General features: G+C 39.1%; 1 protein-coding gene across 1 annotated transcript in view; it reads left to right on the top strand.

The window, feature by feature from the left end:
• LOC124795237 (cytosolic Fe-S cluster assembly factor NUBP2 homolog) overlaps positions 1-24337 on the top strand; it is a 78133-nt gene that overhangs the window by 26098 nt on the left and 27698 nt on the right. Inside the window, exon 3 of the mRNA XM_047259164.1 lies at positions 4591-4700. Within this exon, the coding sequence (XP_047115120.1) occupies positions 4591-4700 (110 nt within the window). The remainder of the gene's footprint in view (positions 1-4590; positions 4701-24337) is intronic.

The raw sequence follows: 24337 nt of genomic DNA, 5'->3' as shown, positions 1-24337 counted from the left end.
GTATTCTTAACATTATCCGAATTTTATTATTAAACCACAGTGGGTCTTTTCTATCCTTAATCCATGTGCTTGGCACATGAGTGTGATTTACAATCAGTTTAAAATTTGAACTTAATTTCTCTATGCCCATCATATTGGAACTAAATTACAGTATAAATAATCTCGTATGGTTCACTGGCCTGGTGTAAGTCTTTCACTTGGGTGATAATGTCCATTTATTGTCTTAAGTTGCATAGTAACAACTGCTTATCTGCTCTTACATCTGGTAGTGTGATCATATGTACCAAGTATGCTGCAGGTATTTTGAGTGTCAATGATACAGCATGTTTACTCAGACACTGACCAGCAGCGTAAGCACAGATATGTGGTGCTGCATTCATGTCGATTTCCAGAATACACTGGAGGACTCTGCTCCTTCATATTCAACTGTTGCCAAATGGACAAATAAATTTAAATTTGGTCAGGAGAGCTTAGATGATGATCCACACAGTGGTCGGCCAAGATGTGTCACTACTCCAGAAATCATTGCAAAAGTGCAGGATCGCCAATTGATAGTGCGTGAAATTGCTCACACTTGCCAGATGTCATCTGAAAGAGTATGTCACATTTTGACTGAAGAATTAGAAATGAAAAAAATTATCTGCAAGATGGGTACCACGACCCTTGACACTGGACCAAAAACGCATTATAATGGACATATCAGAACAATGTTTGGCCTGTTTTAGGAGAAGCGAACAAGATTTTTTGTGCCGGTTTGTGACCACAGGTGAAACTTGGGTGCCCTATTATACCCCAGAGACAAAACAACAGTCAAAGCAGTGGAAACATGCTGATTCTCCACCACCAAAGAAAGCAAAGACAATTCCTTCAGCGGGAAAGGTCATGGCATCAGTGTTCTGGGATGTGAAGGAGATTCTGTTTGTAGATTATCTCCCTACTTGGCAAACAATTACTGGAGAATACTATGCTAACCTCCTGGACAAATTGCAACAAAAGATACGCGAAAAAAGGCCAGGTTTAGCAAGGAAGAAAGTCATCTTTCATTAAGACAGTGTGCACCTGCACTGTGCAGTCGCTGTGGCAAAATTACACAAACTAAGGTATGAATTGTTGCCGCACCCACCATATTCACTTGATATGGCTTTGTCGGACTTCCATCTCTTCCCAAAATTGAAAATTTTTCTCAGTGGACGAAGATTCACTTCAAACAAAGAATTGATAGCCTGAGTTAACAACTGTTTTGCAGGCCTGGAGGAAATTCATTTTCGAGATGGGATCAAGGCACTGGAACATCGTTGGACCAAGTGCCTTAATCTACAAGGACACTACAATGAAAAATAAAAAAAGTTTCAGTGATATAAGTACTTCTTTTGTATTCTGTTCTGAGAACTTTTCAAACCACCCTTGTATCTATCATGCAAACTGGATGAAATGCGATGAACTAAAGTCCCCTGCTGTTGTGAGAAGGATGCCATTGCCATCTTGTGCTGGAAAGGCAGAACTCCTTGGAGTCCCTGTACTTCTCATGACCTGACACTGCAGATGGATAACTTTGTGTGGCAGAGGGTGCTTCTTAGCTGTGTTTTATGGTACAGCATGTTGCTACCAATGTTATGTCGCAATGGGTCTTGTGTGGCAGAAGATGCTTCATAGTAATGTTACATGACAGAGTTCTGTGTATTAGTGTTTCATTTCAATGGGTGCTGTGTACATATGTTAAGTGGCAGAGGGTGCTCTGTACATTAGTTGTGTGGCACGGGGTGCTCTGTACATATGTTGCATGAGAGGGTGCTCTGTGCAAATGTTTTGTGGCAGAGGGTACATCTTACCTCTGCTGCATGGCAGAGGGTGCTTTGTAGTAATGTTACATTGAGAAAAGCTCACACAGAGGATTTAGCTCATGCCAAACTGATGATGGAGTTGGGTGACTGGCAAGTGGCTCTAGCTCGTGCCGAACTCCGCTTCACTTGGGTGGAATGTGCCATACTGGCGCTGCAGTTGGCCAGCTGGCAAGTGATCATCGTCGCCACAAGTTGTCACTCCAAATGTCAATTAAATATGCAACAAATAACATTTGTGTCCTGAGAACTTTAAGGCATGTGCTGCTTGAATCATTTAGGCACTGGAAAGTGTTGTTCTCTGATTGCTGTGCCAGATAAGTTGTCAGCTGGTAGATAATTAGTGCTACCCATGCAAAGCTGGGGTGGGTCGCTAGTCGTGTAACATTTAATGAAATAAAATGTGCTGTCAGTATGATCAACAGAGTTCATGTAACTGTGATAAAATTCATGACATCAATATATTCGAATGTCAAAGTCCACTAGAATAGTGATGACTGCACAGGCCAATACAAAATAAAATTACTTTTATAAACCTAAATCTACATATGAACAATATTATTATCATTACTGACTGGTCATTCTCTGTAGCTAGACATGGGCAAAATGAGTGTAATGGCAAAGAAGGGATAGTTAAAAGATAAACATGAAAGGAAAATTAACAAAGACCCTTAGGAGATCACATATTATTTACAACAGATTTGTTTCAGATTTGTAATATTCAAATCATCAAAGTTAAGTTTTATTTCCTTTCTGTTAATCATAAACATTCTGACCTTGTAGAATGTTAAAGGCTTACTGGACACCGAAGTTGCTTTTTATTTGTTTGGCAAACTTGGATACAAGAAGGATCAACATATAATTTATGCAGCCTTCAGGACCTCCAAGGTCACTTCATTGGCCCAAATGGGAGGGTATTTGCTGGTTCCAATTCCACCTGCACTTGCTGTTGTTGAACCTCACGAAACATTAACTGGAAGAACTTAGTAATTTTCAGATGAGTGTATGTACTCAAGTCAGAAAAAAGTAAAACTATAATAATTTATGTTTATTGTTTGTAGCATTGATTAAAGAAATGGAATTAGATTACGCGTCTTTTCAGTACTGTGGGTTGAGACTGTTTCTTGTGTAAATGTAATAAAATTCCACTTCTGTTGAATGTATATTGTTCAGGACCTTTGAAATGTCAAGGGGGTTTTTTAAATCAAAAATTAAAATCAGTTATCTGTTAGAGAGAGAGAGAGAGAGAGAGAGAGAGAGAGAGAGAGAGAGGGGGGGGGGGGGGGGACCGAAAACCCTGTCAATTTTATTTTCCAAGTGGCAGCCCATGCTTTACTCACCCAGACACCTGTAAATTTTAAAGCACTGCTTCCGGGGTGGGGATGTGCTGACTCCAGATCGAAGGATGAGGGTCAGTGTGCCGCCCAGCCTGGATGTGATTTTTAGGCGGTCTCCCACGTTGAAATAGGTGAATAGTGGAGTGGTAGCAAATCCCGTCTCAGTTACAGGATTCGGAAACATTTAGCAGACTTTCACACACTTTCACAGGAATTAAGCTACACACAGACAGTTGGGACACATATTTTGTCCTGAGGGGTAACGGGTTGGCAACAGCGGGGACATCTGTCCACCCCTTAAATTAACCATGTCAAATCTGTTAATAATCGTGCTGACTCTGCACAGATGTGGTACAAAGGCACAAGAAAAAGAAGAAAGTAACCCATGCTTTGAGAATTATTTTGGACAAAATTATTGTGGATTATCACTTTCCCTTTGTGGTAAATTCTGTGTACTGTTGAATTATTATGTTTTTTTTTTTTTTTTTTTTTTTTTTTTTTTTTTTTTTTTTTTTTTTTAATATAAAATACAAAAATGTAAGTATACATTTTTCTTGCATTGGTAGTATTGCCTAAAGGTATGACACTTTTTCCAATCTTTAAACTATAGAGTACACAAGTTCCAAATTTCATACAGATTGCGTGATCAATAAGAAAATGTTAATATATTTTCAAAATGTTGGCAAGTGTCATTTTGGATCATCGAAACGTTAAAATGATAAAGTTTCCAAACATTGAATAGGCATAAAATGAAAACACACAGAGACAAAATGTTAAAATTTGAAATGGTTACTTATCTCCATAGAAAAAACAAGTAAGTGGACATCTCATCTAAATCTTAGATGGTAGGTGAAAAAATGCTTTTTTTCTGGTTAAATTGACATGGAGTTGCCCTATGTTATGCTTGTGTTCTTCGCCATTTGAGTCATTACCAGAGTATTTCCCTTATTGTGATAGCTGTCAGATATACATTGCTTTTGGTGGAAGGGGGCTGTACAGTGGGGATTGGGGGGGGGGGGTCTGTTTTATGTACTTTTTGCAGTTAACTGTAATGTGAAAGCAGACATTTATTCTATTTCAGATTAAATGTGAATTGTACGAATCATATTGCCCTGGTCCAACCAATAGAAGTTTCTGGTGTGCAGAATAGATTCAAAGTTTTATGTAACCAGATTACAGTGAAGTAATTTAAATTTATGAATTATTGTTTTTTTTTAGTACTACTTTAAATTATAATCAAAATTAGTTTAACAGAAACTTGAGTCATTTTATATTAGTTTAAGAATCTCTGTGTAGATATTCACCTGTAGGGCTGCTGACCAACAGAGAGTTAAAAAAGAATTTAATTTCTATCCCTTCCCAAATCTCAATATGTACTATTTTGTAGTAAATTATCATTTTTTCTGTCTTTCCAGGTGGGTTCCTGTGTATGCCGACAAAGAGAAGCAACTGGCAGTTATGTCAATAGGATTCCTTTTAAAAAATGACAATGATAGCATTGTATGGAGAGGACCAAAGAAAACAGGTGAGATATGCAGGCACACTGATGCTGTTACTTGTCTGTTGATTTCAGTGACTCACTGCATCCAGCACTTTCTCAACTTAGTAATACATCTCACACAATACTCTCCTTTCACTGCGAAAGGAGCAGAGAAATAATGTCAAATTGAAACCTTTTGTGTCAGGGTAAGGCTTGTTAGAGCTTAGTTTGCAAAAGGCATAAATCTTGGTTAGAAAGCCAGTTCAACACACAGTTTTAATCATTTCGCATTGATTACTCCAGTGCATGACATACAGTGTTCGCTTTTTTAGTAAGTACAAAAGTGACAATTTTAAATTGTAAGGCTGTCAGTTAGGTAATATTCTGTGACATATTATAAGGTTCATTCAAATAAACCTGGTCAGTGCATCTGCCGTTGCTTTAAATGTAACATGTTGTAATGTTTCTCGGGCGACAAGGGTAATCAGCTATGTTGATCTCCCACAAGCTTCTTTTCCAAAGACTATAGCTGGTTAAGGGAATTTATTAAAATACTTCTCTATTCTTGAAATAATTTTGGTACTCGTATAATACTTTTCAGTTCAATCACTATATATTTTCAACTTTCACAGATAATAACTTCTGCAAGCTAACTTATTCCTTAAATGTTAGACTCATTTACTCATATTGAAATAGCATACATGTGTCTTGCTTTGTTCATAGCCAAAACATGAAGCACTTCAAAAGTCTCTAGTCTCAAGCGAGTCCAATACATGAATGTGTGTAGCACTCTATATTCAACTGTTCAGTAGTCGTTTTTACAATCATCACAGACACTAACACATCAAAGAATACGACATAATTATTCATTGAGTTCTCGTCACATCTTCTGTGGCACTGGCGGCAAACACTTGTCGTCGTCAGTGACTCGCCCCTCTTACAACCTTCACATAGAAACATGTGGATCGGTAGAAACGTTCTCACTCTCCCGCACTTGTACCTAAAATAGTGGGTGTTCGAGTCGGTTGAAGGCTGAGTGTTCCTAAAATTTACACTGAAATTCTTGAGACACTACAGTGGCACCACGTAACTGCGGCTGTGGTGGCGCCATCTATTGGTGGAGAGACTGATGCGTGTAAACTTTTGATGTTGCATAGTGCCAGTGTGGTTTCACACCAAAGAGAAGGTGGTCGGTGGTCACACAAGTTATTGTCCACTACCGAACATGCAGGCGAGTAAGCAGGAACAACAAACAGCGATTCAGTTTTTGGCAGCGGACGGAGTTGGAGGCCGTGAAATATATTGATGGATTAAGGCCATGTATAATGAGTACAGTCTGAGTCGTTCAAGTGTTGTGGAATGGCGCAAATGATTCCTTGAGGGGCGCAAGGCACTGGAAGACGATGCTCATCCTGGACAGGCTCATTGTGTCATCACACTAGAAATGGTTGCGGAAGTGAATGCTTTAGTCTTGGACAACTGCAGAATCACCATGGACGAGATCCATCGGTTATTCGGTATTAGCGTGGGCCCTGCCCACACCATAATGCATCAACACTTGAACTTTTGAAAAATCCGTGCGCAGTGGGTTCCCCACCAACTGACCGTCGAACAGTGCTATACTCAAATGGCACTGTCTTTCAGTCATCTGCAACGTTATCATGAGGAGGAATGCAGCTATCTGTTGCTTATTGTCACAGGTGATGAAACATGGTGTCACAATTTTGAACCAGGAAGCAAACATCAGAGCAAGCAGTGGAAATATGCGACTTCACCACCTCCAAAGAAATCATAGAATGTGCACACCAGTTCTGGTAAAGTCATGATGTCCTCCTTTTTTTACTACAAGGGCCCACTGCTTGTGAAGCCGCTTTACAGAACCTTAGACAAGCTATCAAATTGAAACACCGAGACATGTTGTCCAATGGCGTTATCCTCCTGCGTGATAATGCCTGCCCACACAAGCCCAATGCGGTGGAGACGACATTGCTGCAGTTTTGGTGGAAAACACTGGAACATCCACCATATAGAGCCGACCTTTCACTGTGTGACTTTCATGTGTTTGGACCTCTAAAACAAGCTGTTCTCAGACATCGATTCACAATGGATGACAAAATGTGTGACTGGGTCCAGGCCTGGATCTGACAGCAGCCTACTAGCTTCTTCAGGGATTGAATCGACTGGCTAGTGTGGCAATGGGATAAATGTGCCAACAGTTTTGGCAACTATTTTTGAATATGTGTACTGTGTCAATAAAATCATTACCATTACCTTACGCTATTGATCAGGTTTCATTTGACCTCATATTAAGGAAATGGGAGAGTAAAATTTTCTAAGAGCGAGCAGATGTTGTTATTCAATCATGTGGAAGTATCAACAAGTGCCAGCTGGGAACTGTAAACACTTCAGCTCCAACATTCTGTTGGGGATACAGCAAACTCATCACTTTTGAGTGAAACTGCGAGCGAGCTCAGCAGAAAATCATTAGAAGTGTGTGGACCAAACTGCCCTCATAAAATCGTGTAAGATACATTAAGTGGTACACAACACCACCTAGCTGGGGTTTGACTAAATAGTAAATACACTGAAACAAATTCAGTAAGTGAACATAGCGAAACTGAAGACCTCTGATGACTCAAGAAGAGCAGAACTCATTCAGTCATTATGAATGATGTAGAGTAGAGCCTCTCCTCATAAAGTACTCCACACCCACTAGCCTAGAGCACTCGATCAGTAGGATGAATGGTGTTCATGTCACTCACACTTGATTCTCTGATTGTGGTATGGTGACATGTTGTGTGTTAGACTGTTCTAGTGTTGGTCTTTGTGTGAGATTGTTCTAGTGTTGGTCTTATACTTGCTGCCTTATGAGGAAAATGAGCAATCTTTAGCCATGGATAATGAAGTCCAGCATCCAGTACTGGTGTCAGCACACCAGCCAACATGTTTGGTTAGTCCAGGGGTCTACAATCATGGCTCTGGTCTAGGGAGGAAGCTACTCTAAAACTCCAGGCTCACATGCGTGGGACAGCCTACCATACCATGAACTGTTTCTCTTGTTGCTGGCTCACTCCTTGTAGTTCAATCTAAGTCTGAACCCTTCATGAGATCTGTCACCTGATCTAATGTCAGATGTATTTACTTTTACCCCTTTTTTTTTTTTTTAATAATAATCTGGTAACCATAGTTGATTCTCTTGAAGTAGAGGTGCCTCTGAAATCCCATGTATAGTTGAGGAAAGGCTTGACTTCATGTTCTGCCGCTGTTATTGGCACAAAAGAAGATAACAGACTCATATAATGGAAAAGCACATCCACTACTTTCCTTTTACAAACACAGATTTTCTTGAATGTGTGTACAGATCTTTAGAGTTACTTGTGAATTAGAGTAGAACACAACTTTTCTTACTACATATGCCTTGAGGGCTCAACATGATGTGCCAGATGGCCTAAACCTTCGCTAATCTCTTTTCCACTGCCTCACCTTACCCTTTCCCTTCTCTTCTGTCCACATCACTTCTTCCTTGTCCATATTATGTATGGCCTTGTCCCCTTACCACACCACTGTTCCTCCTTCCACCCCCATTAGTCCAGTCAAATGATGCTCAAAAAAGCCAAATAGCGGTAAGTTTTGTAGAAGTTTTTTTTGACAAGCCTTCGAGGGTGTTGAACACAATTTTTCGAAGTCCCACCAAAATTTCAGCCTGAAACAGGTTAGAAATGGAAAAAAAATGAACTTCTTTGATTTTTCGCTTGTAACTCTGAAATGACACAATTTTCAGCAGAGTTGACTATTCATGAAAATAAAGACAATTAAAGTTCCTACAAAATACAGCTGAGTGACTTTTTTTTTGTCAGACCAGCCATAGTACATGAATTGTTTGTTAGTGCAATTTCTAAGCTCAGGACGTACCACAGTCTGGAGCCGAGCGACCGCTCCAGTCGCAGGTTTGAATCCTGCCTCGGGCATGGATGTGTGTGATGTCTTTAGGTTAGTTAGGTTTAATTAGTTCTAAGTTCTAAGCGACTGATGACCTCAGAAGTTAAGTCGCATAGTGCTCAGAGCCATTTTTGTTATTGGAGTGGTTGATGGTTGACACTTGTCTTGGTGGAAGTGTAAGAAGTTTGTGAGATGCTAATCACCTCCCCCTCCTGACAGGGGGAAGGCTGGTCCTATATGTTGGTCTCCTGTAGTGTCAGATGTTTGAGTTTGCCCTCGGATGGATGCTTAGAGCATATCTGCAGTCAGTAGTGGATAAAATGTCGTACATAATGAGTTCAAGTGGGACATGTTCTATGCGATGTTGTACGGTATGAGCGGAGAAAAGTGTCATTACTTACACCAAAAGTGGGCTTGAAGAATGCTCTTGAAACAAGTAAGAAGGGGAAGAATATGACAGTTGCCCTTAGAAGGGCAACATTTTCATTAAGGTTCATGAACCATGTCAAAGAAAATACACTAACGAAAAACTATAAGGGGCATTCAAAAAGAAATGAGCCGGAGGCATAATTACAGAAACCAGTACCTGTATGTTAAAAGTATTGACCCTGGCTGTTGAGACACTTGTCCCACTGTGATACAAGGTGGTGAATGACTGTCTCATAATATTCCTGGGGCTGCGATGTTAACCAGTTCCTCACGTACAGCTGGACGTTGTAATCCGAGGTGAATCATTTGCCCCTCAGAGTCGTTTCAAGGGTACCAAAAATGGCATAATCAGAGGGAGAGAGGTCCAGACTGCATGGAGGGGGCTGAGAAACTCCCATTTGAATTTCTGCGGGATGCCACAAATGTGTTGGCTGTATGAGACCTTGTATTGTCATGAAGCAGAATGACCCCACTGGTGAGATTGCCGGGTTGTTTCGATTTGATCGCGTGGTGAAGGGTGGTCAAGGTTTGCGAGTAACACTGGAGATTCACTGTTGTCCTGTGCTGCAGGAAGGGAATTAGAAGGGGGCAATCTGGCCCAAAGAAGAATGGCAGCATAACCTTTCCTGCATTCATGTGGATGACAAAGTCCAGCTGTAAGTGCAGAACTGATTATCATTGCAGCCCTGGCAATTTTATGAGACAGCCATTCACTGCCTTGTGTCACAGTGGGACAAGTTTCTCAACAGCCAGGGTCAATACTTCTAATATACAGGACTGATTTCTGTTGTTGTGCCTCTGGCTCATTTCTTTTTGAACGCCCCTTATAATTGTTTTGGAGGCTAAGAGGGCTGTGGCTGGTTGCAGCGGGAAAGATACTCAATCTGTTCAACCAGATTTTGATTTCAAAATCAACAATTTTTTGTGTGGGTTGGCTATTACACCAGAATTTCTGGCTCAACTAAACAAGCTCCCAGCCAATCATTGTAACCTAATGTATTGTATGCACTAGCTGCGGCTGCGATAGGCTGCTCTGAACCTTGCTGAGAGACAAAGCAATGATTTAGGATACTCAGTAATATGTTGAAATGCAACAGTTCCTGTTGTTGCAGCAGATGCCCAGGATCACATCTAACAGATGAAGGTCTTGCATGGGAATCCAAAGCAAGTTTTTTTTTGTGAGGGTGGGTGGGAGGTGGGAGGTCCATATGCCACAGAAATTGATAGTGCTATGCAGCAAATTTTCAACTAACTCAGTCAAAATAATGAGGAGTGTCAGTTTTACATTAAACTGTTAACAGAGCAGATCTGTGGTTACTACCATCAAGATTGAGAAAACTCAACTGTTGAAGTATGGAATTAATAAAGTGACTGGCTCATCTGCGACGATATCAACTGTTGTTTGTTTCAAAAGCACTGAGGAGACAATTCTTACAGATAGGTGGTATCAGTCAAAAAGGTCATTTCCACAGGAAGTGTGTGTATGTATTGAAACAGCAGCAGGTATACATGGTGAAGATACCAATCGCACTCTTATCACACAGCAAAATATCCCTCTGCAGACCAGTTCCTTGCAGAGATCGATATCCTCCTCCCTAGTACTGTTCAAAATTTCATTAATCAACTAGCGATGCAGGAGAAGCAACAAAACTTCAATCAATGAAAGACCAAAAGTATGGTCACAGCACACAGCACAATGGCAGTTGAGAGATTCAACTCTTTCTTGTCACCATTGCAAATTGGCCTCTCCACATTCGTGTATAAGGTGACTGGCTCTCACAAACTACTTCATGTACTGTCTACTTTAGGACAAAGGATCAGTATGTTGTGAGGTGTTTGCAATGATACTAAAGGCACTGGAATTCGATCCATCCACATCATTTCAAGTTGTCTTCAACAATGTTGACTACAACACCCAAAAAACCACACGAAGGTAAGCCATATTTCAGATTGTTCTTGTTATAATTTTGCATTTTGAAATCTCATGACCAAGTTATTGTAACAAACACTGTACACTGGTTTCAACTCTAATTATTTACCTATCACCTGATATGAACTGAAATTAGTCACCTTTTATCTTACTTAGCTGTAACGTACCTACATATGTTCTAATTTTGCTGATGAATCAAGTAAAGACAGAGGCATTAGTGCACAAAGCATGAAGAGGATGAAACTTCTTTGTATTTTTTTAAAAATTCATTTATTAATGATATAATATTATGATAATTATTAGTATTGTTACCAGCTGCAAACTAAATCATAATGATTGTCATTTGCATAAATTATTTGAATACCTTTTAGTTGTAGGAATGGTGAAAGCTTTCATTTTGCTGTTTGAATGAACATCACAGCATACTGCAAGATGAGGAGTTGGGTTTTAGTGGTGGCACCTGAAATGATGTTCAGACTAATTTTTTGTTTTTTTTTCCATGTTTGACCCACCTCCAGGCCTAAATTTTGGTGGGTCTTTGAAAATTTGGATTCAGCACCCTTGAAAACACATAGGAAGCTTGTCAGAAAAACTCCTACAAAACTTCCCTGTAAGAATTACCATTTGACTAAATTATGTGGACATTCGTCTCTCTCTCTCTCTCTCTCTCTCTTTCTCTCACCCCCCATCCCCCCTTTTCACCTCCCCCCTCTCCCTCCCTCTGTTTTCCTCTTTTCCATCCCTCTCCCTCTTTCTCTCTTCCCTCCCTGTTTCCCTCTTCATCTTCACATTCTTCTTCTCCTCTCCCACCTTTCCTTCCCCCACCCCCCACCCCCTCTCCTTCTGCCATCTCCCTGTCTCTTATATGCTCTACCCTCTGAATTCCTTTCACCTTGTTGTGCAGCAACTGGATCATCTGTCAGAAGACCTACCCTGCACTATCCCATTACCCCCTCCCCCCATCTCGTGCATCCTTCCCTATCCCCTCTCCACTTCCATCTGTCCAGGCACCTGCTATCAGTAATCAACAGTCAATCTTACCATGGCCACGGATGTATGTGTTCGGGCACCAGTGTGGTTGTGTGTGTATGTATGTGTACTTCTGCTACAGAAAGAGCAAGAAGTGGAAAGCTAGTACAAATATTATTTTCTGTTGTGTGTTTCTATGCACCACACATCAGTCAGTCGTGAGTGAGTGGCTTTTTTCCCTTTATTTTACATAAATATGAGAATCAGAAATTGGGAAGAGGAACAAATGCCTTTTTCCTTCTGGCCATGATTAGGACATGCAAAACAGGTCACAAAAGCTAAATGCTATGTAATCACAGTTCAGGTACAGAATCTACTCACTAAAAAAAGTAGAACAAATTGTAATAAGGAGCTCAAGTGCATTTTTAACCCAAAAACGCAGTATTTCGCTTCCAAGCCAAAAAATTTTCTCCTTGTCCCTGTATGTTAGACGAGTGGAGCTCAAACTTGTGAAGAAGTTCTGACACTAACTTGTCACTTGGTAAGCAAACACTAGAGACTGACACACCTCAAACAAAATTAGTAAAATGTTGCTGGCTATTATGCTGTGGTCAAATGGATTTCATCTCTTTCAGTTATTTCATCTCTTTCAGTTATTTCATCTCTTTCAGTTATTTCATCCATTATCTTTTAGCAGAGCTTCATAGAGCAAAGTAGATCTGCAAATTTTGAAGCCAGTGTAAGTTCATCATGTAAATGATATTGTTAATATTCCTGTTACTGCACCTGGTAACTTCATATTTTTGAAAATGGTTCATACTTGTATACCTTTTCAACCATTTCAAGTATAATTAACTATTGACTGAAGACTGTGTAGTAATATTGATCAAGAAAAAAAGAAAAGAAGAGGAGGAGGAGGAGAAGAAGAAGGAAAGGAAAACATTTGCAGGCAAGTCATACAGCATACTTTTCATGTTTTTATTTGCAAACAAATATTAAGCAGCTCCACAATATTTCCTTATCTTCTGCAGTAATAACCTGAAAAATTCTCATGATACAGAAATAAAATTTTTGTGGGTTTATAATTTGCAGAAAATTGAAGAAAAAAAGTATGTATCTCATCTGTAAATATATCTCTGTCATCCTGAAGATTGACAAAATTAGAATCCAAAGAAGCTTTTATATATCATCTCCAGACTGATGTTAATATCAGTACATTTACATCAGTGAACATGTTAGTTAGTAACACAAGTGAAATATTTAAATTTATTCCACCATAATGCGTTTTACCAGATAGTTTCTCAGTTCGATCTCAGATATATATAATGCTACTTAAGGACTCACTTGTAAGCTGTATAGATTTTTCAGGTATTCAACACATTGTCCTTTGATAAACTTACAAGGCCTTTGACTGGTATCAGCCTTTGACAAATGAGCAGAAATGTCTGTATTTCAGTAAAACAAGAGTTTTCTAGTTTCATGTACACACAGTGTTGTTTCATGCACATGCAGCAGTTTCAAGAAATTTTACTAATGAAGGAAAAATATATTGCTACTGTAGGGGTTGCCCACTGCTGGGCTGGAAACACCTGTTGTTTTGTCAGGGTGTAAACTAAGGGACAATAGAACAATATTCAAAATTATTCCATTTATTACTCAGAATACAAGCCATTTTTGTGTCTTTTGCAATGATTGGTGGCTCCGTAATCTGGAGAGGAATCCATTGAATGGAACAGCAGAGTCAAGGCTGCCGAGGATGCTGCATCAGCTCAGAGTGGAAGTCAGTGACATCAGGTTGCAGCAGCTTGCCACCCACTGGTGAGGTAGACATGCATCATCAGTAGCCCAACCTGGAGATGACAGTGACTGCAATGTGGGTGTTTGATTCGCATTCCACTTTGGGGAGTGCTCAGTCCCTCCCAGACCACTGCCCACATTGTCCTATTATGTGGACCACAATTTCGGATGCTGTGGTAATGTGCTGGATGCTGAAACTGGCCCACCATTTGAGGTGTTATATGCCATTTAGACAAACAACATTTCACACTCTGTGTGCAGTACAAGGAAAGATGTTTGTGACAGAACAATATCAAGTAGGGAGTAAGTCACAGAATATGTACTATGCACGGGTGTTTGTTTTCGTATGTGCAGACAGTAAACATCAGGTATGGAATATGAGAAAATGGCAAGGTACAACGACAAACAAATGGCTTCACTTGCTGTGGCTGGGACCTTTTACATTTTGGTATCCTGACTTGACCATCAAAGAGCAACCACACTCTGCAAGAGTTAAAAAAGACAAGATGGTTTTGTGACAAATGCAATATATTGTAATCTGGAATGCCATGTTGAGCCTTAAAGGCATGCATAGTACAAAAACTTTTGTTCTACTCTAATTCACAAGTCGCTTTAATGGTTTGTACACCCATTCAAGAAACTATGTTTGTAAAAGGAAAGTACTGTATGTGCTTTTTATGAGTAGAAGTTATCTTCTATTCTGCCAATAACAGCTGCAGCACACAAAGAAGTCAAGCCTTTCCTCAGCTACACATGGGATTTCAGAGGCACTACTTAGCAGGACCTCTACTTCTAGAGGATCAACTATGGTAACCAGATTCTTCTTCTTCTCCTTTTTTTTTAAAAAAAAAAAAAAAAAAAAAGGGGGGGGTAAATACATCAGACATTACGTCAGGTGACAGATCTCGTGAAGTGTTTGGAGTCAGCTTCAGCTACAAGGAGCGAGCCAGACGCTACATAAAACCTTAAACCAGTGGTTCCCAACAGGTGGTCTGCGGACCCCTGCTGGTCCGCGAGCTATGCCAGAGGGCTACACAAGATGATATTAGAATAAAAAATGTGTTAAATATATTTCGTATGATAACAGATTTTTTGTTTTGGCCGCTCAATATTTTTTCAATAATGAATATGTCAATGTTTTTTCTAAGTACCAAAAATAGAAAATGTATAAAAACACTCTTAATTTGGCTTTTTTGGTACTTGATACTGTGATATGACAAGGTACCAATCATGCTCGATGAGAGAGTCCTCGGGGAAAATTTTGTTGGGAACCTCTGCTTTAAACCCACAAGGGAAACAGTTCATGGTATGGTAGGCTGTCCCACGCATGTGATCCTGGAGTTTTAGAGTAGCTTCTTCCCTGGACCAGAGCCATGATGGTAGACTTCTGGACTAACCACACATGTTGGGTGCTGTGCTGACACCAGTACTGGATGCTGGACTTCATTATCCATGGCTACAGATTGCTGGATGACCAAGAATGAAGTGCTTGGATTAAAAGAGGTGTAATCAGGGGTGTTATTTTTCACCCCTTCTGTTCAGTCTGTGCATTGAAGAAGCCGTGATAGAAATAAAAGAAAGAATTTAGAGTGGGATTAAAATCAGTGTGAAACAGTATCAGTACTAACATTACTATCGTTAGTGAAAACAAAAAAGAATTACAGGACTTGTTGAATAGAAGTTGCCATGGCCTGATGGATTCCAAATTTGTTTTTACAAAGAGTGCTCTACAGCATTGGCCCTTTTCTTTGCTTGCATTTATTGTGAATCTCTCACCCAGCACGATGTCCCAAGTGACTGTAAAAAAGTGCAGGTGACCCCTGTATATAAGAAGGGTGAAAGAACAGTCCCCCAGAATTACGGATCCATGTCCTTAACACCGGTTTGCTACAAAATCCTTGAACTTATTCTGAGTTCAAATATATTAAATTTCCTTGAGACCAAAAAGCTTCTGTCCATGAATCAGCATGATTTTAGAAAGCATCACTCATGTGAAACTCAGCTTTATCTTTTCTCACGTGATATACTGCAGACTGCAGATGAAAGGCAACAGGCAGATTCCGTGTTTCAAGATTTCCGGAAAGATTTGCACAGTGACCCACTGCAGACTGTTAATGAAGGTACAAGCATATGGAATAGGTTCCCAGATATGCGAGTGGCTCAAATACTTCTTACGTAATAGAACCCAGTACGTTGTCTCAATGGTGAGTGTTCATTAGAAACAAGTATTGTTGGGAATGCTCCAGGGAAGTGTGATAGGACCACTGTTATTTTCTGTATACAGAAATAATCTGGTGAACAGAGTAGGCAGCAATCTGTCGTTTTTTTTTTATTGATGATCCTATGGTGTACAAGAAGGTGCCAAAGCTGAATGACTGTAGAAAGATACATGATGATTTAGACAAAATTTCTAGTTGGTGTGATGAATGGCAGCTAGATCTGAATGTAGAAAAATGTAAGTCAATAAGGATGAGTAGGAAAAATAAACCCACAACATTAAAACACAGTGTAAGTAGTGTACTGCTTGACACAGTCACACCATTTAAATATCAGGGCGTAACATTGCAAAATTGTATGAAATGGAATGAGCATATGTGGACTGTGGTAGGGAAGGCAAATGGTAGACTTCCGTTTATTGGGAGGATTTTGGGAAAGTGTGGTTCATCTGTAAAGGAGACTGCATATGGGACACTAGTGTGACCTATTTTTGATTACTGTATGAGTGATTGGGATCCACATCAGGTCAGATTAAAGGAATACATTGAAGCAATTCAGAGGTGGGCTGGTAGATTCAAACAACATGCTAGTGTTGTGGAAATGCTTCGGAAATTCACATGGGAATCCCTGGAGGGATGGCAGCATTCTTTTCAAGGGACACTATTGAGAAAATGTAGAGAACCAGCATTTGAAGCTGACTGTAAAACAGTTCTACTGCAGCCAACATAATTTTTCACATGAGGGCACAAAGATAAGATATGAGAAATTAGGGCTCGTGTGGAGGCATATAGACAGTCGTTTTTCCCCTCGCTCAGGAAAAGAAATGGTTAGTAATGTACAGGGCACCCTCCGCCAAGTGGTGTAGAGTGGCTTGCGGAGTATGTACATAGATGTAGATGAAACACATCCGATTGATAGGCACTCACTAAGCTTTTCCCAATGTGTTTGATTTGAAAAAATGAACAGTACTTGTCCCCCTGTCCAATAATCACCAGCATTTTTGCATGGACTTCTATCAGTACATTAATAGTTAGCCATTATTATAATTTTCTTTGGTATTTATGTCATTTCAAGGCGCAGGTTCATTTTATTTGTGAGTTTCCCACTAGGTATACTGACGTATGCTTTCACTGCTGCTGTTGGGCATCTTTGCTGATTGAGATATCTGCTGCAGGGGTGCTGCACGAATTTGTATTAGTTAATTGGCATTGAACTGTGACCACACCAATTGTGCAGTAGACTTGAAGTTCATGTTGAAAAATTACTTTATTATGTTAACTAATCCTTCTGCCACTTCTTGGTAGAAGAACATTATAAGAAAATGAAAAGCACAGTAATGTATACTTTCTACAGGATTAAGTTATTCAGATTAACCTGTTTTTGGCTTACAAGGCTATCATCATACTTTGACTGACTATCGTCTTCAAAGAAGTTACAATGTTCATAAAAAATATTGGAAAAGATGTTACTCGTCTAGACTGAGACACAAAAACACAGTAAATGACATCTTTGACAGTGTGGTGGTAACGGAATTTAAAAAGTAAAATGTTGAACAATAAATAAGTCTAAAAGGAGCAAACTAGGAAAAACATGAACACTGAATTTGAAAAACAGTTCCTATGTAACAGTTTACAATAAACAAACAAACCTGTGAAAATAAACTTAGTACTTGACTTACACGAGGTATTAGCACATGGAAATTGATCCAGAAATGAAGTGAAAGAAAGCATTAATAATTGTAACAACAGGATTGTCGAGTACATAAACAGTCACAGTAAAATAAAAAGAAATGAATAAATAATTATATATAAAAACAAAGATGAGGTGACTTACCGAACAAAAGCGCTGGCAGGTCGATAGACACACAAACAAACACAAACATACACACAAAATTCAAGCTTTCGCAACAAACTGTTGCCTCATCAGGAAAGAGGGAAGGAGAGGGGAAGACGAAAGGAAGTGGGTTTTAAGGGAGAGGGTAAGGAGTCATTCCAATCCCGGGAGCGGAAAGACTTACCTTAGGGGGAAAAAAGGACAGGTATACACTCGCACACAAGCACATATCCATCCACACATACAGACACAAGCAGACATATTTAAAGACATGTACATGGAGGAATAGGTAGGAACAGTGTTAGAAGTAATAGAAAACAGCAAATTATGTGAATTTTAGAAAAGGGGAAGTATTAAGCTGTGTTTGTCATTTATGATTAAATCAAGACTGTGGACTAGATTTTTTTTTTATTTTTTTATTTCCAGGGCTTCTAGTAGATTCAGTTTTTATTCTTTGCTTGCTAAGTGAAGACATGAGACTGACTAGTAGTTGTGGCCCTCACTCAGTACATGTCAAGCAAATGTGGGGTCATGATTCTGCAAACTCTAGCTGCATTCATGTTCAGCCAGTCTAGTTGCTATATCTCTGCCTGATTGACTAGTGTGAAACTTATCACAGTTAGGACACAACAATTTTTATACCCCATTGTTGGCTAGTAATTGGGTTCTATTTTTGCTACTGAACATACACTGGCCTGTGGTGTTCTTCACAGAGTAGGAAATCCTATAGTTGCAGGTTTACAGCGTTTTTGCTACAATCTGTGATGTCTGTCTTTGGTATGATATTCTACACCATTTACTGCAGGCAGTGGAAGAGGCAGTAGAGAGAGCATAGAGGAGGGATAAAATTTTCAGATTTTGTTTTGTATGCAAGATGTGGTCAATCATGACAGGATTGTAGCCAGTGGTTGAAGCAATAAATTTTATTGTGTCTATCTCTGCTTTGACATCTTTGGACAAGGGAACACATACAAGATTGTCTACCATTGAGTGGAAAGCTGCGTCCTTGTGCGTTCCTGGGTGTTGTGAACAAGAAGGTGTTACTTTGTCTGTAGTGGTAGTCTTTCTATAAATTTTGAAACATCGTGTTTGTTTAATTATGTCAGTGGTGAGATTTAGGAAGTTTATGGATTTGTTACCAGTCTTCTTTGTTAACAGATTATTAATATGTTGACAAAAGGTGTTGAGGTTTCTTGTAGTTTTTGCCCACGCGTTCGTGTGTGTGTGCGCGCGTGCGTGCCCACACACACACACACACACACACACACACACACACACACACATATATATATATATATATATATATATATACACACACACACACACACACACACCACCTACATATGTGAACATTTAAATGCAGAGTTAGACACAGTATAATTTATTGGCGCAACCAGGTGCAACAGTCCTGTAATGACTGACCACACCATACATAGGAAACAAAAATTGAAAATTATGGTCCTCCTCTATGTTCCCTCTGCTGTCTCTTCCACTGTCTGCAGGAAGTGGTGTACAATAATGTGCCCAGGACAGGTATCACGGATTGTAGCGAAAACACAGAAATCCTGCAAGTACAGGATTTTCTACTATGAGATGAACACCACAGCCCAGTGTATTTTCAATAGCAAAGACCCAATTACCAGCCAACAGTGGGGCATAAAAAAATTGGTCAGTTAGGCAGAGACACAGCAACAATGTTGGCTGAACATGAACACGACTGGACATTGCAGAATTAAGACTCCACATTTGCTGAGCATGTACTGAATGACAGCTGCAGCTACCAGCCACTGTCACGTGTGCTTCACTTAGCAAACAAAGTCCGAAAACTCAGCCTGTTGGAAGCCCTGGAAATTAACAAACGTCTAGCCCACAGTCCTGATTTAATCTTAAATGGCCAAAAACACAGCTCAACAATTTTATATTCCAAATTTTGCGTTATCAACTGTTTTCTACTACTTTCAACACTGTCTGTACCATCATGTTCCTCCATTTTCATGTATTTTTTCATTTCTTCTTATTTTTATTGTGATTGCCTATATACTTAATATATTCTGTTATTACAGTTGTTAATTCTTTATTTTACTCAGTTTCTGTATACTTTCCATGTTTAGTATCTCTTGAAGTTGTCTTGTCAAGTACTAATTTTACTTTATTTTAATGGGTTTGTTCATTCAGCGTAATCAGTTACGTAGACACTGTTTCTTGAGTTTAATGGTAATGATTTTCCTGGTTTATGCCCTTTATATTTATTTGTTATTCAACTTTTTACATTTCAAGTTGCATTGCCACCATACTGTTGACGGTGGTAGTTAAGTTAGCTAAAGTCTGTTAATGACCTTGTGAGCTGAAAACTGGTTAACTTGAATAAATTGGCCCTGTAGAACACATGTGATGTATTGCTTTCATTTGTGATCACTTTATTTCCACTCTTGATTACAGAACATGTGATGTCTCGTAAGATACTATCATGAGATGTTTATCCAGAAACTTCAGATAAGAGTGTGCCTAATTGTACATCCAAACTTGATATTCCCTCGTTCACTGTTGTTAATTTTGGGTTCATGGAATCCTCCGTCCAGTGTATTCCTTGAAGCTGCATTTGCTCTGACATCATAACATCAGCTGCTGTGTCCCAACACTGCCCATAGCCCAACGAATATCTGAAACAGAAGGTACACAAATAAAGGTGAGGCAAGTGTTGTTTACAATACATAAATAAGACATGAACACGCAACACATCATCTTACATAACATTAATCAATACAAGAGTGACACTATAACTTGATATGTTTACTCATTCATAAATGACATAGAAGGAGCAGAAATTTTAGTGTAATAACATTCGCAAATATTTCAAGGATTCTTTATTATCAAAGTTTCTGCATCCTTTCACTGCATTTGCTTAGGATGGCTCACAATTACCCAACATTTAATGTAATAAAACACAAATAATTACAAATAAGCAAAAACAATTCAGTAGATTATATCACTTCCCATAACTTCATTTTTTGATGCTTATTATAGATGGTGTGAAAAATGCAGGAGGTGCTTTCTCTAAGCAAACTGGAAACACGACATTGCAGTTGCAGTGCCTGTCACCTGGATTCTAAAGCCACCCTCTCAGTTGCAAAAGTAGTTCGTAGGAGAAATGACAACTATTAGCCTTGTTTCAAGAGGACAAGCAGGACTTACCACTTATAGTCTCCTGCATAAAAGTGATAGAGGTTCTCTGGTTTGGAAATTTGTCAATGGACATGGCTGCAGATTTCTGAATCCATGGAATAGAGTAAAGACCTGTAGAACTCCAGTTGGTAGGTTGGGGATAAAGTACACAGTGGAAGCAGCTCCTTTGCAGTACAGTACATGCATATGTGTAGGATGCAAAATTTTTTATTTTATCCAATAGGCAAAAAATTTGAAGTCTTATGATGAATCTACATATACATGGAGTAAAATCAAATGGCAAACAGAGAATAGAGACTGAAAATCTCAAGAGTCTGTACAGGTAACTGCTGAAGCATTCATAACTAAATTCCAAAATTCACTGCTCTACAGATAGTTGTCGTGCTCAAATTATACTCTGAACAAGGTGAATGAAGCCTGAAGAATTATTTAATGAGATATAGAACATATATTCAAAAGATGAGATAGTTTAAAAAAAGGGGGGGGGGGGAGAATCCATTGCAATAAACAAAAACATTATGTTTGATACGCTACAAAATTCAGTCTGACTGCAAATTTATCAAGAAATGAATAACCAACAGGGGTGCACTCAAATTAGTCATAAGTTGCTTTAACTTGTCACCTGATTCTGCTGCACTAGTTGCAGAATCAACCGAAGAAAGTCTGACTTCCACAGTTAGAAAGTACCTAATTATGCACTAATAGTTGGAGGAGATTTTAACTTCCCTAGTATACAGGTTGGAGCAGAACTCCACCAACAAACTTCCAGAAGTTATTCAGGGATACGTTCTAAGTGTTTTGCAATAAGGGTCCTATGGTCTGGTGACTCATTCCAGAATAATGTTGTCAGTCACCCTTGTTTCTGAGAAAACATCTTCACAACCATAAAGAAGCCTGTAATATGCAATAACCAAAATGTACAATACACAGCACAGAGTAATGTGACAACCCTTAGACGAAACACTTCTATCACACTGTGTATCATCCATTATGTCAGCGTACAGTACAGTGTGTACCAAATCCAGAGCTGTTCCCTTACACATATTGTACAAAATGTTGACCACCATAATCACACCAGAGCATACAAAAACCCACTACTGACTGCCTTACATGCTTAAGAATCCCAGGAATTTGATGTACTGGTATCACAGCTGTGGTGACCATAGCAATGAAGTTCACATAAATATCAAATGGAGTATCGAAATGAAGTGAATGGAACATGTTTGTTTCCATGACGAGACACACGACACATATTGTTGACATTTACACTGTTGTGCAAATATTTTCAGTGCATTACAGATACAAAGATAATCAGGGGGTAACTCTGTAACAAGCTTTTGGAGACCATGTTTCCCTTGTGCGAAAATACTCAGTAGGTGTCGCTGAACAACCTCTTAAATTTTGTCAGTGGGATTCTTGTTCTCCCAGTAGATTGGGATTTGTACTCATTCATTGTTTGAATCGATGCACCCTCATGAAGTATCCCTAATGTTGGTCAAAAAATTGTCTTGAGTTAACTATTTCCACATCCCAAATGATACAGATTTATTTTAGGTCTAATTGCTATAGATAGACTTTACATTATTGACAGCAGCAGTAAAGAGAAAGGTGTTAATGATCACAGCATTGTTATAACCATGTCGGCTGCTAAAGTCAGTAAATCCGTTGAAAACTACAACAGCTTTTATGATTTGCACTGCAGATAAGTAGTTATTAGAATTCTACTTACGAAATGAATTGACATCATCTAATTCAAATACAAAGGACCTGGGAAATGCACACCCTGCTTTAGTTACAACATTTGAAAGATGCTGAGGACCGATACAATTTCAGTTAAAGAAAGAAAGAAAGGTTGGGGGGGGGGGGGGGGGGGTGGCAGAAATGCCATCAGGCAGATTTAGAAGAATTTCATGTCTGTATGGTGAGCTGTGTATGTCACATGGAACAGCTTACAGTGTTGTACATGAATAAAAGGTCTTTGTGAGAATCTGGGAAAATTATATCCCTATTGTAATGCCACGAAGCAGGTAAAATTGCCTATTCAGTCACTTACCACTCTGTCTAATGTAGAAATAGAAGACTGCAAAAAAAGTCTCAACTTTTTCATTTCAAATATCATTCCCACAAAAAATGCTTTAGAGATGCCATTGTTCACTGCTGCACAGGGATAGTAAGCTATTAGGTCTTAATGGCATTATGATTTAGTATTAGACTTTGGAATGAACCCTGCTCTTATATTACTTTTATTGCAAATCTCTTGCACAGCAAATAGTCCCAAGTGGCTCAGAAAACGTTCAGATATAAGTGATCCTGTGGATGGAGTATATGTGATGAGCAAACCATTCTGCTGTCCTTTCAGGGTGCAAAAAATCTTAAGAACTGTAATCTCTGTAGTCTATTTATGCTGTGTCCTGAGCCACAGAAACAACAGTTTATTGAAAACACACATACCATCCAAGAGGGATTTGTACCAATGACATGAAGATGCCTTCCAGCCTTCTGACAACTCCTCTGAGGTGCTTATTCATCATTTTCTGCACCTTACTGGTTGCCTTTCCTGTATGACTATAATATTAGGAATAGATGGTGCAGGTGTCGAAGTATATTTTAGAGAGTGTGATCTTAGACTGAGTAACAAAAGGTATTACTCATCCAGTCAGTCTTATAGTTCAGAGTACTCTCTAAACTTGTTAGCAGTACAGTATTGTACACATTGTATGTGGTTTACTTCCATATGATTTGGTGGGTAGGTAATATTATGGCTTTGGGCATTTTTGTGTTTTAAAGTGTGTATAACCCTAAATGCTTTGTTTCACAATGATTAATAATACATATTTTGTTGAAATTGAGTCAAAAGCTTTCTCAGTCACTGTGAATTCCAGGCAAAATGATAATTCATACTGATTGATCTGCTTTGTAATTTCATTCACCGTTTGCAAATGATTCATTTGGCAGCATAAATTTGTAAAATCAGCTTTTTCCCTTTACCTAACTAAAATTTTTTCTATGCAGTAGGTGATACGTCCTGTGAATGTCTTGTACATTGAGAGAAGGCTATTAGACAAGACCAAAACAGCTATGGATGTGTCTTCTTTCATGTAAATGGTGTATTCTTCTGCGAGCATACTATAAGTAATTTCCTTTTATATTACCTTTGCCCCTCCTTCATCCTCAGCCATTTTTACGGCTATCTCCCAGCACCTTTCCTTTTGTTGCACCTCAAATGACTCTGTGTACATCAACTGACATTATTTGTGGAATGTCATTTTTAACTCTGTGTGTTTCCAGTTAATATCTTGAATTTTAAAAAGCTGTTTAGTACACTGATACTCTTGTATGATTTTCTCTTGTTGCAGCTGTACACTAGTGATACTGTATTGTGCCA

Source organism: Schistocerca piceifrons, chromosome 4, assembly GCF_021461385.2.
Source record: "Schistocerca piceifrons isolate TAMUIC-IGC-003096 chromosome 4, iqSchPice1.1, whole genome shotgun sequence".
In the NCBI taxonomy this organism is placed as follows: Eukaryota; Metazoa; Arthropoda; class Insecta; order Orthoptera; family Acrididae; genus Schistocerca; species Schistocerca piceifrons.
This window is presented reverse-complemented; position numbering and strand designations above follow the sequence as displayed.